This window comes from Mytilus californianus, unplaced genomic scaffold, assembly GCF_021869535.1.
Source record: "Mytilus californianus isolate M0D057914Y unplaced genomic scaffold, xbMytCali1.0.p SCAF_3, whole genome shotgun sequence".
NCBI lineage: Eukaryota > Metazoa > Mollusca > Bivalvia > Mytilida > Mytilidae > Mytilus > Mytilus californianus.
Genome location: NW_026262679.1, coordinates 41104565 through 41122056, shown reverse-complemented (window position 1 = coordinate 41122056; position 17492 = coordinate 41104565). Strand labels below are relative to the sequence as shown.

The window sequence follows — 17492 nt, the reverse complement described above, 5'->3', positions numbered from 1 at the left end:
CCTTATTTAAAGGGTTTTATGTGTGTTTAATGCTTTTCAATGCATTTTACATCTATTTATACATATGTTTTCCATTTCGAAAAGGAAAGACCTCTCAATTGTTCACGAACAATTGCTATTGTTCGTGAACAATTGACATTTTAATTTTCTCTGTTTACAGTCTTAATCTTATCGATAGTTTTTGGCCAAAACACCAAAATGAGTAAAAAAATATATCGTCATTTAAGGGCAATAACAACATTAGAAGACAACTGACCGATTTACAGATCTTGTCTTGATGATCATTTTTGGTTGTTAAAATTTCTATCTATCTATTATAGTTTAATTTTCAAAATAATAGACAAAAACTCAAAGAATTGGTAAACATTGTGATATAAGGGAACTTACGCATATAAAGAGTAGACCAACGATTTTAGCTTTATCAGCTTATTTGTTGATCTTGCCTTGTGGATCACCTTTGCTCTCTAAAATTCTCTCTATCTATTATAGTTTCAAAATAATAGGCAAAAACGCAAAAACTGGTAAAAATCGTCATTCAAGGGCGATAACTCCTTTAAGGAGCCAACTGACGATTTCTGCAATATTGACTTACTTGTAGATCTTGTCTTACTGATCATTTTTACATTTAAAGTTTCTATATATCTTTCATAGTTTTCAAGATAATAGGCAAAAGCGCAAAAAAAAATAGAAAATTAATATCGTCATTAAAGGGCAATTACTCCAATAAAGAGCCGACTAAGGATTTCTGCCATGTTGACTATTTTGTAGATCTTGTCTTGGTATTCATTTTTGCAAATGAAGTTTATATCTATCTATTATAATTTTTGAAATGATAGGCAAAAATGATAAAAAACATAATTGGTAAAATCCGTCATTTAAGGGCAATGACTCCTACAAGTTAGGCAGTTATGAGGTAAATTGAAAGAAGATAGATCTCATCATTCTGAACTGTTTTGCCCTCTCAAACTTTCTATATCTATAGTGGTTTTCAAGATAATATACAAAAGTTGCATTTTACTCCTATGTTCTATTTTAGCCATGTTGGCCATGTTAGTTGGCAGGCGGGGTCATTGGACACATTTTTAAAAACAAGATATCCCAATGATGATTGTGGCCAAGTTTGGTTTTTGGCCCAGTAGTTTCAGAAGAGATGATTCTTATAAAAGTTAACAAATAAAACGGACGACTGACCACGACGACAGACGCCAAGTGATGGGAAAAACTTACACTGGCACTTTGGGCCAGGTGATCTAATAAAATGGAATAAGCCGAATAACTAAATCATCTAAAACTGGCTTACAGAGTTCCTTCGTTTACAATTAGCAAATTACCAAAATCAGTTTGATAATAAAATGCATCAGTGGGTCGAAACTAGTTAAATCCATTATCATTGAAAGCGGAGAAGCAACAAACCGAAAATAGCACAAAAAAAACCCCACATACACCACAATCGACTTGTAGATCGAGAGAGAGGACAATCTTAGAAGTTGAAAAGTAAATATAACTTAATTTTTTTGAAGCAAATAAACGTTTAACTTTGTGACATTCAAGCTCAATTGACATAAACAGAGCTAATCTTTTTACCTTTATTTCACGCCATAAAGGTTGTTGGATTTCATTTGTTCACACGATTTCTGAGTGTGACAGTCACAATAGAGAAGTTAACTACTGTATACGCTTATATTTTTTTGTTGACAGGAATCATGCTGTCGTCAATATTTTGCTGTTGGTTGTTTCAATCCGAAAGATGGACTGTGGTAAGTTTTTCTTGTATCTTCAAGTATAATTGAGAGTGTAAAATTGTGTATAAGATACCCAATTATTTTCACAATTACTGATGTTTTCTTGACTAAAAATACTCCAACTGGGTTTGAGGGTGAACTTTTGACATGGAGATTATCCTTTTTATTCAATATCACACAAAACTTTAAGAAACCTGAGACACCACCAATTTGTTTAACCCAATATTTTGGTGGAGATGTGTGTGGAGAGAGAGAGAGAGAGAGAGAGAGAGAGAGAGAGAGAGAGAGAGAGGTCTTAACCGGGAACACTGAATTTAGAGTAAAACAATTCTGAAATCTAGAGTGAACCAGGAAACATTGAATCAAATGAAAAAGTTTTAATCTGGTAAAAAATGAATCGCGCATATATTGAATCAGGCATCAGATGGGATTACAAGTGCAGTATCTTTGGAATAAGTTTTATTTTACTCACATTTTCACCATTGTCCTATTGTCGTTGCACATTTATTGCATATTTACTTTTCTTGATTTAAATATTAAATTTTAATAGCCCATTGAATAAAAATAAGAATGTACCATAGTAAAAAAAGTCCTGAATAAGGATATGTTTCTTTCCGTTGAAGGTGCGTTATGCTACAGCTTAGAAATTAAGCCGACTCCGTTGTTTGGAGAAGATGTAAACATAACAGCAAATGTATCAGAAGTTACACATGATATAGGACGTCGTTGGACTAGGAGTGACTTTAAAAATACTGAACATCAAAGTTTGATGTATGACGGGTTACATGTTGACAGCGACTTCGAAAATAAACTCACCGAGGTGATAGGATCAGATGCGTACACTCTCGTCATACACAACCTGACAGATACAGATGTTAACAAGACGTATAAATTGTTCTATGGATTTGATACGTGCGAAGTGAATCTTACTTTTGTACATGTGCTGCATGTACTTACCAATAATGGTAAGTAATTATTATTTACTCCATTAATACTAAATTGAACATCTTAGTCAAACGTCCTAACGACATATGATGAAACATCATTTCAGGAAACCTTGATGGGTCGTGTAACTCTTATCAATTTAAAATTTAAAAAAGTTTTCAAGTTTTAGATTTTTGGAATTTTGATCAAAGTTTTAAATTTAAAAATTCCAAATTTTCATCAAATAATTAAATTATAAAATTCTAAATATCGTTTTTAAATTTGATAGTTTAGATATTTGATCAAACTTTAAAAGTTCTAAACTTAACGGGCAGTTTTGATTATTTCGCTTTTTGAAAGTTTGATTTTTCAGAATTTTGATCAAGATATCAAAAATAGAAAACGGGCGAAAACAGGGGTACCTGTAAAGTGCGAAATGGAATAAAAGCGGAACGAAACGAAACAAAACGAACAGAAACGAAAATGAAATGAAATGAACAGTAACTATTATTTAAAAGTTAATGTATAAAATAAAAACAGAGGCAGACAGTTGTAAGCAGTGAAAAATTGGATAGCAAAATAAATTTTTCTCAAAAGCGGAGAATTCATTTTAAAACAAGAAACACGGCTCTGATTATGATCATTCTTAGTTAGGAATAAAAAGCACGAAATATATCAAATCATTCTAAATTGCAAAATAAATAATTTAAAGAAGAAGTCGGTTTTTTTTTTTAAACAAATGGGACATCAATTGCGATAACAGTATCCTGAAATTTTTAAAGTTTTGCATCAATTGAGAAAAAAAAATAAATTTAAACCTATTTAAACCTGCCTCAAACAAGTTGATTTACGGTTAAAAAAATCTCTAATATAAGCTTAGCGTTTCAGATGAATAATTCAAAACTATTTGGTTTCCCCAGCGCCAATCATTTAGAAGTAACAGTGAATACTGACCAACTCGCAGTAGGCCAATTAGTATGGTAGGGTTGAGTATGTATATATTTTCTACTGAAATTTAAGCAATAAAATGGCTAAATACATGTGTATTCTCTCAAATTTAATTTCAATTTTTTTTTTTTTTTTGCTTTACGACTTCTTATTATCTGCAATCATGTCGGCAGATGAAATCATTGAATGTACATTTTGAACGATCATCTTTAACCTTTTATCAACTATTTCGGTTGTTATAAATTGTTGGCCTTCAAATATTCGGCTTTGAGCATTCCTGATGAAGTTAGATTCAGAAAAGCGCTTCGGACGCATGCAATTTTTAACGTTTTGTTATCATTTTTTATCGATTGCATGACGATCATATATTGCCTTGCATCATTGATTTCAGTTCTAAGTATTGGTACGGTAGGAATACTGAATTCATGGTGTCGCAATGAACGTTGCACTAGCCTCGAATGTGGGAGGTTGTTGATATCTTTTTTACACTGCTACCCGCTTTACACGCTGAAAATTACAACGTTAATTGCGACACCATAAATTCAGTATTCCTACTGTATCAATACTTTGAACTGAAATCAATGATAAAAAGCAACATATGATCGTCATGCAATCGATAAAAAATGAAAACAAAACGTTAAAAATTGCATGCGTCCGAAGCGCTTTTCTGGATCTACCTTCATCGGGAACGTTCAAAAGCCGAATATTTGAGGCCAACAATTTATAACAACCGAAATAGTTGATAAATTTTAACTGAGATGATCGTTCAAAATGTATGTTCAATGATTTCATCTGCCGACATAATTGCAGATGGTAAGAAGTTGTAAAGCAAAACAAAAAAAATAAAATAAAATTTGAGGGAATACACGTGTTTTGAGCCATTTTATTGCCTAAAGTACAGCAGAAAATATAAACACAACTAACCCTACCATACTATTTGGCCTACTGCGAGTTGGTCAGTTTTCACTGTTACTCCTAAATGATAGGCGCTGGGGAAACCAAATAGTTCTGAATTATTCATCTGAAACGCTAAGCTTATATTAAAGATTTTATTTTAGAGTAAAACAATTCTGAAATCTAGACTGAACCAGGAAACATTGAATCAAATGAAAAAAGTTTTAATCCGGTAAAAATTTTGAATCGGGCATATATTGAATCAGGCATCAGATGGGATTACAAGTGCAGTATCTTTGGAATATGTTTTATTTTACTCACATTTTCACCATTGTCGTATTGTCGTTGCACATTTATTGCATATTTACTTGTCTTGATTTAAATATTAAATTTTAATAGCCTATTGAATAAAAATAAAAATGTACCATAGTAAAAAAAGTCCTGAATAAGGATATGTTTCTTTCCGTTAAAGGTGCGTTATGCTACAGCTTAGAAATTAAGCCGACTCCGTTGTTTGGAGAAGATGTAAACATAACAGCAAATGTATCAGAAGTTACACATGATATAGGACGTCGTTGGACTAGGAGTGACTTAAATACTGAACATCAAAGTTTGATGTATGACGGATTACATGTTGACAGCGACTTCGAAAATAAACTCACCGAGGTGATAGGATCAGATGCGTACACTCTCGTCATACACAACCTGACAGATACAGATGTTAACAAGACGTACAAATTATTCTATGGATTTGATACGTGCGAAGTGAATCTTACTTTTGTACATGTGCTGCATGTACTTACCAATAATGGTAAGTAATTATTATTTACTCCATTAATACTAAATTGGACATCTTAGTCAAACGTCCTAACGACATTTGATGAAACATCATTTCAGGAAACATTGATGGTCCGTGTAACACTTATCAATTCAAAATTTAAAAAAAGTTTTAGATTTTTGGAATTTTGATCAAAGTTTTAAAATATCAAAATTTCAAATTTTCATCAAATAATTAAAATTTTAAAATTCTAAATATCGTTTTTAAATTTGATAGTTTAGATATTCGATCAAACTTTAAAAGTTCTAAACTTAACGGGCAGTTTCGATTATTTCGCGTTTTTAAAATTTGATTTTTCAGAATTTTGATCAAGATATCAAAAATAGAAAACGGGCGAAAACAGGGGTACCTGTAAAGTGCGAAATGGAATAAAAGCGGAACGAAACGAAACAAAATGAAACGAAACGAAAATGAAATGAAATGAACAGTTTCTATTTTTTAAAAGTTAATGTAGTTAATAAAAACAGAAGCAGACAGTTGTAAGCAGTGAAAAATTGGATAATAAAATAATTTTTTCTCAAAAGCGGAGAATTCATTTTAAAACAAGAAACACGGCTCTGATTATGATCATTCTTAGTTAGGAATAAAAAGCACGAAATATATCAAATCATTCTTAATTGCAAAATAAATAATTTAGAGAAGAAGTCGGTTTTTTTTTTTTAAACAAATGGGACATCAATTGCGATAACAGTATCCTGAAATTTTTAAGGTTTTGCATCAATTGAGAAAAAAAATTTTTAAACCTATTTAAACCTGCATTAAACAAGTTGATTTACGGTTAAAAAAATCTCTAACATAAGCTAAGCGTTTCAGATGAATAATTCCGAACTATTTGGTTTCCCCAGCGCCCATCATTTAGAAGTAACAGTGAATACTGACCAACTCGCAGTAGGCCAAATAGTATGGTAGGGTTGAGTATGTATATATTTTCTACTGAAATTTAAGCAATAAAATGGCTCAATACATGTGTATTCTCTCAAATTTGATTTCACTTTTTTTTTTTTTGCTTTACGACTTCTTACTATCTGCAATCATGTCGGCAGATGAAATCATTGAATGTACATTTTGAACGATCATCTTTAACCTTTTATCAACTATTTCAGTTGTTATAAATTGTTGGCCTTCAAATATTCGGCTTTGAGCGTTCCTGATGAAGGTAGATTCAGAAAAGCGCTTCGGACGCATGCAATTTTTAACGTTTTGTTATCATTTTTTATCGATTGCATGACGATCATATATTGCCTTGTGTCATTGATTTCAGTTCTAAGTATTGGTACGGTAGGAATACTGAATTCATGGTGTCGCAATGAACGTTGCACTAGCCTCGAATGTGGGAGGTTGATATCTTTTTTACACTGCTACCCGCATTACACGCTGAAAATTACAACGTTAATTGCGACACCATAAATTCAGTATTCCTACTGTATCAATACTTTGAACTGAAATCAATGATAAAAAGCAACATATGATCGTCATGCAATCGATAAAAAATGAAAACAAAACGTTAAAAATTGCATGCGTCCGAAGCGCTTTTCTGGATCTACCTTCATCGGGAACGTTCAAAAGCCGAATATTTGAAGGCCAACAATTTATAACAACCGAAATAGTTGATAAATTTTAACTGAGATGATCGGTCAAAATGTATATTCAATGATTTCATCTACCTACATGATTGCAGATGTTAAGAAGTTGTAAAGCAAAACAAAAAAAATTAAATAAAATTTGAGGAAATACACGTGTTTTGAGCCATTTTATTGCCTAAAGTACAGCAGAAAATATGAACACAATTAACCCTACCATACTATTTGGCCTACTGCGATTTGGTCAATTTTCACTGTTACTCCTAAATGATGGGCGCTGGGGAAACCAAATGGTTCTGAATTATTCATCTGAAACGCTAAGTTTATATTAGAGATTTTTTTAAAAAGTAAATCAACTTGTTTGATGTCGGTTTAAATAGGTTTAAATATTTTTTTTTTCAATAGATGCAAAACCTTATAAATTTCAGGATACTGTTATCGCAATTGATGTCCAATTTGTTTTAAAAAAAAAAGACTTCTTCTTTAGATTATTTATTTTGCAATTAAAAATGATTTGATATATTTCGTGCTTTTTATTCCTAACTAAGAATGATCATAATCAGAGCCGTGTTTCTTGTTTTAAAATGAATTCTCCGCTTTTGAGAAATATTTTTTTTCTTTTCCAATTTTTCACTGCTTACAACTGTCTGCCTCTGTTTTTATTTGACACATTAACTTTTGTATAACAGTAACTGTTCATTTCGTTTTGTTTTGTTTTGTTCCGCTTTTATTCCGTTTCGCACTTTACAGGTACCCCTGTTTTCGCCCGTTATCTATTTTTGATATCTTAATCAAAAATTTAAAAATTCAAACTTCCAAAAAACGAAATAATCAAAACTGCACGTTAAGTTTAGTACTTTTAAAGTTTGATCAAATATCTAACTATCAAATTTAAAAACGATATTTAGAGTTTAAAAATTTTAATTATTTGGTGAAAATTTTAAAAATTAAAATATTTAAAAAATTTGGAATTTTGATATTCTAAAACTTTGATTAACATTCCAAAAATCTAAAATTTGAAAACTTTTTAAAATTTTGAATTGATAAGTGTTACACGGACCCTTGATTTGGTCTAAATACATGTATTTTACATTTTATGTTTTTAAATTTAGAAAATGGTCGAGATAGTAATGCAACAGTCAAACGGCAAACTTAGCAAACATGATGCAAAGTTTTCAGTTATTTATTATAACGTTTTTTTTATAATTAAATAATAAGGATGATAAAAATGTGTCTTTGATTATACAATGGACAAAAAATAATAAAAAAAAACATCATTATGTTTACAGTCTTTTCTATAACAATAGAAATGCAACAATTTACGACAATTTGATTCAATTTCATTTCCAGACCAGTCTGCTGAAAGTAATAGACCATCAAAGGTTACAATGATTGCTGGTATCATAGCAATTGGGACCGTTTTGGGCTTCTTGACATTGCTAGTGTTCGTGAAGATCTGTAGAAGAAAACGTCAGGTGGACCAAAGAAGAATGTTGAGCAAGATAGAAGGTAATTGGCATTTTCTTAGTCATTGCATTTTACTGAGATTTAATTGAAGAATTAATTGAAAACGAAAACCAATAAAACGAATTTAACTTTAACATTTATAGTGCCTTTACCGATTCTTGATGTCCAAACTAAGACGCTTTCGCACATTTTACCATGATGGGTAGTTAGTATAGAATAATTTAATGACATTCCCTAATATGTTGTTACATGAAATTAAAATGCCATTTTGATATAATAGATGATTATAATGTACACTAAAGTGTGTCAAAAGAATAGGGAGATGTGGTGAGTGCAAATGATAGAACTATCAACCAAAGAACCAAACCGCGAGAGTGATTATTTATATGTCACCTTACGGGTGTCAACAAAGGACACATACCTATTTCATGTCTAAAGGCAAATGGTAAATCAAACATAAAATATTTCCCTATTATATTGGTTATCCAATGATGAAACAAAATAATGTTGGATAGTGCTTTTTAGGGAAAATGACGAATTAGCCAATCAATGGTTAAACCTCCAAATCTGAAAGGTGCAACACAACTTCCAAAGAATAAAATAAACCAAACAACAACTGATAAAAGTCAAAATGACAGTTGAATATTTTGACCTAAAATAATTGTTCTTTACTTGTGCACAGGATTGTTTTCCAATGTTTATCGTACAACCAGGGGCTTTTTTCACAAAATATCATACGACTGAAACTGATTGTTAGCTATACTGAAATGTTCATGACTTGCATGTATGTTTTTCTCGTAAGAATTTCTGTGAAATGAGTCGCTTGTCATTTAACTTATGAACCAGATTCTATAGTTTGATCCATTTTCTGGATTGATCTATATAGGTGTTATAAAAAAAAATAGTTTGAAAGTCAAAGATGCAAAAAGATATGAGGCAGTTTTATAATTCAAAAGCATGAAAGTAAAATTTGTATTTTTCGAGAAAGTTGGAATCTGAGTTTTGAATTTGTAAAAATACAAAATAATCTGTCCTCTCAGATTTGATCAAAATGTGAGCAATAAATCATATTGTTTTCATTTTCTTTATCAAGATCCACATAATGATGATTTAGCTGTACATGAACAAATAATGGTATAACAGAAACGTAACATCGACTTATTTCGTCGTCATGACCAGTTTGTAAGAAGACCACAAAGTTTTCAAGTTAAACCTTAAAGACATGACGATGTCTATTTTGTGACATACATGTGCAACAACTTTATATTAAAAAATTGTGTGTGTAAATCACTACATTATGTAGAATAGCTATGAATTTTCAGTACCTTATTTTTGACTGGAATTTTACTGATTTTGCATATGCAATAGAACTACATAAAAGAGTAAGAAAATCAACATATTCGTCTTTTTACTTTGTTACTGCTTTATAAAGATTGGGTTTGCTCATCTTTTTTTAAAACGTTAAACGCACACTAAGGGCATACGTGATGTTGTTTATACATCATTGACTTTTAACTGGAAGAGATAAGATCAAAATTTAATGGGTATGATATATGTTAGGCATAATTTTTATGTATTCATTTTTTAGAATGTATTTTTTTCAAGATGAACGCATTTTATTACTTATCTTTTATTTATTTGACTAACAAACTGAATCATAAAACCATAAAAACGAACGATATTCCTTATCAGAGCAAATTTTACGTCAGACGAAGTCCTTAAATCTACAGTAGTAAAATTAATTTCATTGGTTTATAGGACATGAGGTTTTGGTCAAGTCCTAAAAGCTCACAAAAAATATGAAAAATCCTGACCATTTCAGGTTAAAAGAAGAACAAGAACCATTTCAGACTTTCTGTAGTTCATGCTCTGAATGTTCAAATGACAGTCTTTTTTTTATAGATTCAACATGTCACAAAAAAGTTCTAAAAATAAGAAATGAGTAGTCTCCTGAAGTCATGTTCAAATTTATCCTTGAAATAAGAAAAAAAAAACTATTCAAAAATGAATAAAAGGAGATGATGGGTGAAAAACCTTTACAGATTTTATTTATTTGGAGTATTTACAATCATATTTGATTTTCCTTCTATTTCTAACCTTGTATCAATCAATCAATCAATCAATCAATCAATCAATCAATCAATCAATCAGCCATATGTCTCCTATTTCGTAATGACAAGGTTATTTCCATATCAATGACATAGGTCATCAACTATTTTAGTATCTCGAGAATGGTTCATGTAATTAGTTTGTGTGCTTTTGTGAACATTTAAAATAGTGCTTCTGTCGTTTTACATCTAAATTTCCTATATAGATATAAAAAGATGTGGTATGAGTGCCAATGAGACAACTCTCCATCCAAGTCACAATTTGTAAAAGTTAACCATTATAGGTCAAAGTACGGCCTTCAACATGGAGCCTTGGCTCACACCGAACAGTAAGCTATAAAGGGCCCCAAAAATGACTAGTGTAAAACCATTCAAACAGGAAAACCAACGGTCTAATCTATATAAAAAAACGAGAAACGAGAAACACTTATGAACCACATCGACAAACGACAACCACTGAACATCAGGTTCCTGACTTAGGACAGGTGCAAATAAATAGCTTGTAAACATTTCTGCAATAGAATTGGAAAAAAAAATTAGATCAGAATATTATTATTAATTTTTTGACAGTGTATATTCAATATATCATTATATATATATATATGGGTCATTATCAAAAAAACATGCAAAACTATGTTATTTGGTCTTTTCAAGTCAAAAGACATGAAACTATATCAAAATGTATCAAAATAACTATTGCATATGAAAGATATGAATGTTTTGTGATACACTTTACACAGTTTACAGTATGAAATGTTATAAAAACATTCTTAATTTTTTCTCAAACCCTTTGATATAGCCAGAATCAACTGTTATTTCAGACCTGAAATAGGGCTATTATTCATATCATTTGTTATTAGAAATTATCACTTTTTATTGCATTTGATACATACAAACATTTTTTTAATGATTTGGAAGGTGTATGTTGGTTTTATAATAAAAAATTTAACCAAAAGGAAAAGTCTCATTTTTTAAGTCAATGGTGTAACCAAAAGACAAATTGGTAGGGTAAGAGTTATCTTTCTCAATATTTCAGCATTTACAATAGTTTCTTCCTTAGCAATGTTACCTGTAAGCATGTTATGCAAAAGAAAACAAACATTTATGTTGAAAATTTAGTAAAAAAATATTAAAAGTAAGTACAAGCTATATCGTAATTGAAAATAGTGTCCATGGTGTACCCTTATAAAAATCTTTTTTTTTTTTAAATTCCTGAACTTTGAATTATGAAATATATTGATTGTAGAAACATGCACCAGGAACACCATATAAAATAGGGGAATGGAGCCCTTATTTTGTAACTAAACCTTAAAATACACCTGAAAATCAATGGTGTTACTGTCAATGGTGAGACCATTTTAATAAAATAACACCATTGACCAGCTTAGTAACACCACTGAATATATTATGACAATCAGCATTTTTTGGTGTTTCTTTCATGTTTAACAAGCGAAACATCATATTATTTATAACAAACAATACTTATTTAACAATGTTTTAACAATATCATGTATTACATATACAAAGTTTTCAAAAACTGGTGTATGCTGGTAACACCAATGACACTATTTAGTAACACTACTGACATTTTTAGTTATTGATATTATGTTATATAATTTGAGATTTTTAAGCCTAAGAATTATTTTTCCTCTTTTTCTTTTGCTCAGTGTTCTCTGTTTTGTGTTCAGTATTTAATAAAAGTAAAATTTGAAATGTGTTGTCAATGGTGATACTTTTGTGTCATTGGAGTTACTGAAGAGTCCGTGGTGTAACTATATAAAAATGCGATACTTTTTAATTTTTATTCATAAATGAAAGCGTTTTTAGGTTGTATACGAAGGATTAAGCATATTCTTATCATTTCATCTTATACATTATACATATATTCAATTTAAGTGTATTTTTTAGTATTTACAACAGCCACAATTAGAACAGCCAACTTTTTTACGACAATGTATTCTGAAATTTATGTTTAAAAAAGAATGTATAGCTAGAGGAATAATGTCAATAAGTAGTAATTTAAACCTTAACAACAAATTGGAACAGTTGTTTGATGTTTAACAATAATATTTAGTACCTAAATGCATGTTTTAAATTGGTAACACCATTGACACGATTCTATCAAAGGATGACCTAAAATTGTTAAAATTGAAGGAACCCTTCATTTTTCCCATTGCATATTTCTGAAAATAGTTGCTACCATACTATAGAATAGAGGGACACATTTAAATGTTTTAAACAATGACATCGTTTTTCCAAATATTACTTCATCGAAATTTGCATGTTTTTTTGATAATGACCCACATATATTTTATAATGGTCTGAAAATACCAGAATTTGTAATTTGGGATTATACTTGAATTAAAGCCAAGGAGATTTTTGAATGAACAGCTTTTCCAAATTTTGTTAATACTTAGGAAGTAGAAATAAGGAATATGTTTACAGGTTTAGATTTGGATTTATTGTAAACTTTCAAAACATGTAGCTTTTAATCATACATTATTTCCAGACTAATAAGAAAATAATCCTATGTCAACGGATAGGTATACCTTTTTGCGTCTTTACTTGTCATAGAAGGTTTACATTATGTTTACATTTATATAGACTTTTTGAAAGAACTAGTCAGTTTTTAGAATTTTTGCCGCCAATTGGTCTCCGACAGCCCCCATCGGTCATCTCACTCAAACAGATTGAGCATGGACATTAAAATAAAACTTTACAGAATTATTGACTTTTCACTTTTTACTATTGTTAACTGCATTTTAGTTTCAAAACGTATGTACCAACTTATTCTCAAAATACCTATATAAACATGCTTATTAGATTTTATCTATTGTTAGAAAAGTTTCCTGATAATGTCCGTTTTATTTTGGTAATAAAAAATCCGGTATCTTGTTTCCTTATAACCATGTAATTTTCCGGTGTAAAAATATTGTTAATTTTTGGATTTTGTTTATGTTTAAAAACGGTATCTTTTCTCTGACTTTATACACCCATTTTATTTAATAAATGCTCAAGGTTTCAATTCTAAGATCTGAATTTGTGTGTTTTTAACCGGCAAGATTTAAATTAAGAAGAACCATCACTGCCATTAAATGACGTAGTTTTCTTCTTGAATATTTGTTTATAATATAAATGTCAAACAGATCTCGATTCGCCTCCATAAAGTGTTATTGTTATTCGTTATAGTCGTCATTATAATCAAAACCTACGTCTTCAGCTCAAAATAGTCAATCTTTTTTTCTTTCCTTTTTTCTTATTTATAGTTTGTATCATATCCAATGAATTGTACTTACATGTAATACGGACGCCCATTTAGGACTTCCCAAAAATATATATTTGAATTCGAAATCACGAATTCAAATCGTTATCACGAATTGAATAATTCGTTATAACAGATTAAATTCGCGATAACGAATTTGCGGAATTAGTTATAACAGTTTTTGTAATTCATAATTACGAATTTAATTCGTTATCACATTTTTTTGTAATTCGTGATAACGGGTTAAAAATCGTAATAGCGAATTCTATGTATCGTGATAACGAATTGTATAAATCGTTATAACGGATTGAATTCGTTATCATGAATTTGTAGAAATAGTTATCACAATTTTTATGTTATTCGTGATAACGGATTAAATTCGTTATCACGAATTCGCAGAAATAGTTATCACGAATTTAATTCGTTATTACGAATTATACAATTTGTTATAACGATTTTAAACCGTTATCACGAATTACAAAAATCTGTGATAAAGAATTTAATCAGTAATCGTGAATCACCAAAAAGCCTGTGATAACAAATTTTACGCATTCGTGAGATAGAATTTAATCCTTGATTACGAAATATACAATTCGTTATCACGTTTTTAATCCGTTATCACGAATTTAAACTGTGATAACGAATTCTACAATTCATGAAAACAATTTTAATTCGTGATATCGAATTCAAATATATATTTTTGGAGGTCCTAAATGGGCTTCCGTATACATGCATGCTCATATTGTTATACATGTATATATATTTTTATATTGTAGTCTGCATTTTTTGGGTTTTTTTTGTGCCTTATCCATTTTGATTAAATTTACCAAATAAAGTATGTTTAGACTAGATTATCTTTAGCCATTTTAAATGGATGTGGTATTTTTAATGGTAATCTAAAAATTGTAAGGTATGTTTATGACCTGAAGTAAATTGTATTACTTTATTCAAAAACTAATGGATATAATTTAGTAGTGTGCCCAGTCAACGAATTCGAAAGTTTTAGGTTAACTGAATACATACGGTTGTATTTTATATCATTGGAAAGAGGAGAACAAGCTGCATCGAAATATTGATGTCGTTGTTATCTACAGTGGTCCGGTCTTTTCTTAAATTTAGGTCAAAGGTCAAAGCTAAAATTTCAGGGAAAACGCAGAGTCACATTTAGACAGCTTGCCACCCCTACTTATATGCGTTAAGAGTGAAATAATTTCAATTAATTAAAGGATTATTACTATTGTTTCTATATTTAGAACTAATTTGATATTTAAGATGCCAAATATGATTCGAGATTGACGTTTGTACGTATGGGGTGAACATTTACCATTTTCCTTCAGCTGTTAAATAACAGTGACCTTGGCCCATTTCAACTTCAAAATTTGAAATTTTAAAGATTCGATTCAAATGAACTCTAGAGATGTTTTTAGATATCAACATTTTTAAGTTGCCCTACAAAAATTTTGTTTTTGCCCGTCTTTTGATAGTTTAAGTAACAAAATGATTAACGACACGAGATAATCCGTGTTGGATCAATGCAAAAATGTTCAAGATTCCTCGTACAATATAGTATCTGGGGGTACCCTGTAAAACACGAAATTTAGAAAATCGTGACCACGACAAGTTATGACGACAATCATGATTGTAAGATATAATGATTTTCCTATGATTTGCAAAATCATTTAGCCGTGTGTTATTTCGTTAACTTAAACTCGTTAACTTGAGGCCTTTTCTAACACTGGGCACCTTACTAATTGTCGAGTTTCTGTACACAGAATAGTAATATATATTAGCATTTTTCTTCTGTTGCTGAAATTTTTTCCGTTCACTGGTAAAATGGCCTTTTTAAAAATCAGTTTTATTATCTTTATAAGTTTTTGTTGTTATTTAATTTGTGAATTTCTCATTTTTTTATTGATACATTTGAATGTACTTTTATTTACCAAAATAAACCAATTCTTAAAAGCTTCTATGAAAATTGTTTTTTGAAGCCTTTTTACAAAATCTCAACTTATAACAAACAAAATCATGCAGGTATGCATATACAACGTCATATTCCTCGTCAGAGGTTGTCTATAGTATATACATATAATATATCATATCTATTATTTTGTTATTTGGAGTCTTTGGCATCAATGGGCTTTTGGCAGATCTTTGATAGTTCCGATCCTGATCTTGAACTTTTGTTTTTGACACTAAAAGATGCTTCAGAGCTTGCCAATTTTGAAATATGATTCAGAGCTAACCAAATTGTGTAGACACCTGTTTATTCTTGAAGACTGTCTGTTGACTACATTCTTGCTGACATTTCGCATTGATTATACCCAACATTGCCTTTTATTCATATCAAATTTGCGTACACGTTTTATATTGGAGAATCAAATTAAAATTGGTCATGTGTCGAAAGTGGGATGCATATATAATGAAAAAGTCCTGAAATTTAATTGAAGAAGATGGGATTTGATAGAAGCCCCACAAGACAATAATTCTTTTAGTTACATGTACATTGTATATTGAAATATACAATAAGCAACATGAACATATTTCACAATTGCTAGATGTATCCAAAAAAATTGCGATAATACACATTTTTACTTTAAAAAAAGGTCACCACCTAATCATAAGCCAAAAACTTGAAAGTTTTAAACAGTGTTATGTTAAGGTTTATAGAAAATTATCATCAAACTATGATGGATTTAATTATTTCCGAACACTCACGATATTTACAATAAGATCAGATAGTAAAATGTACTATCTGAAACAATTTATTCGTGACTAAGTTATACAACAATACGGTCTCAAAAGTAACGAATTATATACGGGCCAGAAACGAATAGAGCAATAAAAATAAAATAAATAGGTGTTTCTATTTGAATATTATTATGATCTACTAATATTAATTATGTAGACTACAGGTCATGCAGTTATACGAAACCAATATTAGGAAGATAAACAATACAATCTCAGATCACATTACACCAACAATATAATTTAAAAAATATATCAAACCCCTTGTATTACCATGAAAGAAGCATAACAGAGAATACTTGAAACAAAAGCTAAAGGCAATACGAATCCTGGTTTGATATATCATCATCAAGAGAAGGAAAATCATTCCATGTAATCACATTTACTTCATACCACCTCGGTGGTCTCGTGGTAGCGTGTTGGCTTCGAGTGCGGGAGGTCGTGGGTTCGAACCCTGGCTGGGTCAAACCAAAGACTTTAAAATTTGTATTTGTTGCTTCTCCGCTAAGCACGCGACATTAAGGAGTAAGAAAAAAGACTGGTCGGTTCGGAGTCAAAATGATGTGTCCGGGTTAAGGTGACATGTCTTCCTGTGGACTGTTACTTTGTGAACTAGTACGTTACAAATCCGACTCAGCGTGTCGATCTAGTACGAAGCAGGGTAAATATTCATATTTATATTAACATGTTCTCGTCCTGAATATGCATATTAATTTGCCACTGGACGTTAAGCAGCCATCCATCATCATCACCCCATTTGCTTCAATGAGACATCCCTCGTACTGCCTAGTGGCAAAAGCCGATGTGAATTTGGTAAATGTTAAGTTAGGAAATGGGGTGAAGCACTTAGGGAAATATGAATACAAAAAATGTACCTTGGATCAGTCTATTTATTTGAGATGTGTACCGTAAAAATCTCACGTTAGGTTAAATAGAAACTTATATGAACAGTTTATGTGTATTGTTAAGTTGATTGTGCAGGTC

At 30.5% G+C, this 17492-nt stretch overlaps 1 protein-coding gene across 8 annotated transcripts in view; it reads left to right on the top strand.

The window, feature by feature from the left end:
• Window positions 1-15728, top strand: part of LOC127734586 (uncharacterized) — a 77557-nt gene extending 61829 nt beyond the window's left edge. For 3 of the 8 annotated variants that reach the window (XM_052244537.1, XM_052244539.1, XM_052244538.1), the window contains 4 exons: window positions 2366-2707; window positions 4981-5319; window positions 8277-8435; window positions 9487-15728. In XM_052244537.1, coding sequence (XP_052100497.1) covers window positions 2366-2707; window positions 4981-5319; window positions 8277-8435; window positions 9487-9533 — 887 coding nt within the window. In that variant the 3' untranslated portion in view covers window positions 9534-15728. Of the gene's footprint in view, window positions 1-1698; window positions 1758-2365; window positions 2708-4980; window positions 5320-8276; window positions 8436-9486 lie in introns of all 8 variants that reach the window. The other 5 variants (XM_052244541.1, XM_052244542.1, XR_007997665.1 and 2 more) reach the window with 3 other exon arrangements.
• The last annotated feature ends 1764 nt before the right edge of the window (window positions 15729-17492 follow it).